The sequence below is a fragment of the Limulus polyphemus genome, unplaced genomic scaffold (genome assembly GCF_000517525.1).
Source record: "Limulus polyphemus unplaced genomic scaffold, Limulus_polyphemus-2.1.2 Scaffold11811, whole genome shotgun sequence".
Taxonomy (NCBI): domain Eukaryota; kingdom Metazoa; phylum Arthropoda; class Merostomata; order Xiphosura; family Limulidae; genus Limulus; species Limulus polyphemus.
In genome coordinates this window covers 8,232-12,603 of record NW_013677421.1, presented here as the reverse complement: position 1 = coordinate 12,603, position 4,372 = coordinate 8,232, and the positions used below count along the sequence as shown (strand labels likewise).

General features: G+C 31.1%; 1 protein-coding gene across 1 annotated transcript in view; it reads right to left on the bottom strand.

The window, feature by feature from the left end:
• Positions 1 to 323: 323 nt before the first annotated feature.
• Positions 324 to 4,372, bottom strand: part of LOC106476849 (Golgi to ER traffic protein 4 homolog) — a gene marked incomplete at its 5' end in the record, with an annotated part of 9,844 nt that continues 5,795 nt past the window's right edge. Inside the window, 2 exons of the mRNA XM_013937467.2 lie at positions 324 to 1,508; positions 3,096 to 3,162. Of these exons, the coding sequence (XP_013792921.1) occupies positions 1,384 to 1,508; positions 3,096 to 3,162 (192 nt within the window). The remainder of the gene's footprint in view (positions 1,509 to 3,095; positions 3,163 to 4,372) is intronic.

Here is a 4,372-nt window from a genome sequence, read left to right as displayed (position 1 = left end):
TGAGGGCACTATGACGATTGATTTTTTTGTGCTTCTCTAGGATTTTCACGTGATCTTATCCTCAGTATTAAACATGAATTACATATTGCTGTGTATAAACACCACAGTCATATTGCTGTGATATAATTTTTCAAGAATTTTATTCGTGTACGTTTAAAGGTGAAAAGAATAAAACAACTTATTTTCTAAACTTCTCAAATGTACCAAGACTTTTATTTTCCATTTTGTACTTTTTTGCAGTAGTGATAGTTTTAATAGCTACTAGTAAATATTAGACACTTCATAATCAGAATGTACTTATTGGATAAGTAACAAAACAGTGCTATTATAAAGTTTATTTTTATTGGTAGACAGTTAAAAATTTACAATAAATCACATATGTTTCTAATCAACTTACAAACCTAAATGTTTAGTTTATTTTCTGCTGAAGAATTGAAGAAATTTAATAAATCAAAAAAAAGAGTTAATTTAGTAGATGTAAATCAAACATTGTTTTACAAGCTCCCAGGCAGTCTGCCTTGTGACAAGTTCATGAATGAAGTAAGCCTTTAACTTCAACATCACACTAAATATAATATAGGAATTTTATGTTTAAACCAGCAGTATTGCATTTAGTAAACAATTATAACTTAACCAAGACTTACCTACAACATAAAGAAGCACCTTGAAATGTCTTTTTAATGAACATATACAATATTATATAAACCACCCTTCTTACACTATATCCAGTACCATTTCATAATTCACAGCCCTGATTTCTAAGCTATACCTAGCAAATGTCCTTGTAATTTTAAGATACATTATAGTTCATTTTAAAGCTGTTATTTTCTTTCATTTTTGACATACAATAACAGATGTCCCATTTTTTTTTAAAATACACTGGGCTCCCAAAAATAAATACTTTACAATGTTAAAAAAAAAATCTATAGTTTACTTCCAGTATTATATGTAAACCAAAAATAAGTTTCTTTTCATAACGTTAAACTAAGATTTCATATTTTTTTACCAGTCAACGTAAAAAGGTCTTTTACTTGAAAGGACAACTTTTTCTTCAGCTATAAATTTTTAAAAGAAAACTAGAAAGTTAAAATTACGTGAACGTTACACTGGCTAGGTGTTTAAAACTCTAGATCTATCAAACCTCTGCTAGATGTACAAGTATTTACATTTATTGAGGCTCTCTTACAAGTCTCAGGAAACACTTGATCAATTATTCTAACCATTCATTCAACAATTTTTTAAACTTTGATTTAAATTAATACCAGTCTTTACATAAACAAAGAGGAATAAATTTTCTGAGCAGTTGCCATACTGATGATGTTATCTTTCAAAATAGAAAAAAAAAACAAAGGAATACAGGTGATTTAATTAATTTAGAACTAGTCAGTCCAAATCTTCAGACTGTATGCTGTGCTTTGGTAAGCAAGATGGTCCAGGCATAGTGATGTCACTATCTTCACTCATATTCTCCTCTTCTAGACCTCCCAGCAGAGATTGGACTAAATTATCTGTTCAAAATAAGAACTGGTCAACTGAAGCAAAATATTTATAAACGGCTGAATTATTTTTGAGGAAAATAAGGACTCTTACTGGCTGGCCTAACAAACCTGAGAACATCAAGTTCAATTATTCTAAATGGATATTAATTGTACATCTGATTACTTCATCATTTGGATAATTGTGTTTATGTATACTAATATATTATTGATGTTGTTAACATTTTGTAACAAATAGTTTAGGCCTGTAAACCTAAATAAAAGGGTAAAACATTCAAATCAATTAAGATCTAAACAGTAGCTTCAGCATGTCATCTTCATAGTAACAACATATTCAAGTTCAACATTACTTTGTTGTTGTTTTACAGTTATTTTAAATATTATAAGCGCCTCATTTTCAACAGAATAATTCTAAGTATTTATAGAAAAATCTCTTATACGAACCAGTAAGTGAAAAGTGACTCTAGGACTTGAACGTGTCTTGTCGAACCAGTAAGCAAGTCCTAGAGTCACTTTTCACTTACTGGTTCGACAAGACACGTTCAAGTCCTAGAGTCACTTTTCACTTACTGGTTCGACAAGACACGTTCAAGTCCTAGAGTCACTTTTCAAACGTGGCTCACAAGACTAGTAATCTACAACTGAGTTATCCAAGATTATAAGTTGTTCCCATTAGGAATCAGTCAAATTGTATTTGTGACAATTATTATTAAATATTTTACATGAAAATATGTTACAGGAATGACTTGTACTCTTCGAAAACTCAGTGGGTTCTTTGTGCAGATCCCGTTCTGAAGTCATATTTTATCATAACTGGGAACAAATTAAGTAGAGATAGTTGAATTGTTTCCTTTTTTATGAGAAAGCCACTAGTTAAAAATTTACAGAAAAAAAATGAAGAGACTAGAAATTGAAACTCCTCAGGAAATGAATTCTTTCTGGTTGTAGAATAAATTTATATCTTGCCTTCTTCCTTTTTAATGACACCTTACGAAGGTGCCACATTAATGTTATAAAACGTACTAATGCTAACCCTCCTTTCAGACACCATGTCTTAACAATTTTAATATACTGATGGTTTATTGTACAATCTACACATAATCAAACTGATAGAGATATTTAATGTTAACATCATTCAAACAACTGATTTTGTATTATTAAACACATTCTGCTTTTCCTTACTTAAGAAGTTTGATATATTTATTATCAACTGTTCCACCTTTCAGTAAGAAATGACGGCCTTTAGGAGATTTGTTTCACCTTTATGTCCGTTCTTAAAAGGCCATTTTTTTTGTCTATCCTTATACATAATTGGTAGTTTTGCCGTGTGTTCCTAAACAACATCGAAACCAATAGGAAGGGCTGAGATTTTTCTAAGTAATCACAAGTTGTTCACTACAGACAACTTGCTACCACCAAAAATTGAGCATGAAGCCAATCTAGGATAAGTGTTACATGCACAAAGATACAGAAAAAGCAGAGATACTAGAAGCAACTTCTAGCGATAAACTTCTCAATTCCTACACACTAACCAAAGTCTACAACCAAAAACATTTAACACTGCTGTTGTTCTGATAACCAATTTTATTTTTAACTTACTCAAAAACCCTTGTTGTTTTGGTGGTGCAGGTAAACCAAAAAATATCTGTCCAATCTTGGAGAGGTACTATAACGAAAGTAATAAATACAAATATTAGAAAATTTCCAATAAAACTGTATTTTTAACACATCAATGTGACACCACTACTAAAACAAAATGTATCATTACTGTTTACATTGTAAACATAAAACACGTTAATATGGTTAAATAAAGTGATGTTACTATTTTATAAAAATAACCATCACTTGTAATTTAGGTGGTGAAAACACCTTAACATGGTGAAAACACAGGGATGTTCTATTGTTTTCATTGTAAACATCAAACACATTAATGTGGTGAAGACACCTTAACATGGTGAAAACACAGGGATGTTCTATTGTTTTCATTGTAAACATCAAACACATTAATGTGGTGAAGACACCTTAACACGGTGAAAACACAGGGATGTTCTATTGTTTTCATTGTAAACATCACTTACTGTTTGAGTGGAGACTTCACAATATAATAATTACATTTCTCTATAAAAATAAAAACAGACATGAATAATAATATGCAGCAACACTTAAAGTAACACATGAACTATAATACGCAGCAACACTTAAAGTAACACATGAACTATAATACGCAGCAACACTTAAAGTAACACATGAACTATAATACGCAGCAACACTTAAAGTAACACATGAACTATAATACGAAGCAACACTTAAAGTAACACATGAACTATAATACTCAGCAACACTTAAAGTAACACATGAACTATAATACGCAGCAACACTTAAAGTAACACATGAACTATAATACGAAGCAACACTTAAAGTAACACATGAACTATAATACGAAGCAACACTTAAAGTAACACATGAATTCACAGTCAAGCAGCTATGCCATTACTGTACACAAAACATGGAAATGTTCCAGTACAACTTTATACAAATAACAGGGGAGATGTTCCTGTACAACTTTATACAAATAACAGTAGAGATGTTCCTGTGCAACTTTATACAAATAACAGTAGATGTTCCAGTACAACTTTATACACATAACAGGGGAGAGGTTCCTGTACAACTTTACACAAATAACAGTAGATGTTCCAGTACAACTTTATACACATAACAGGGGAGAGGTTCCTGTACAACTTTATACAAATAACAGGGGAGAGGTTCCTGTACAACTTTATACACATAACAGTAGATGTTCCAGTACAACTTTATACACATAACAGGGGAGAGGTTCCTGTACAACTTTATACAAATAACAGGGGAGAGGTTCCTGT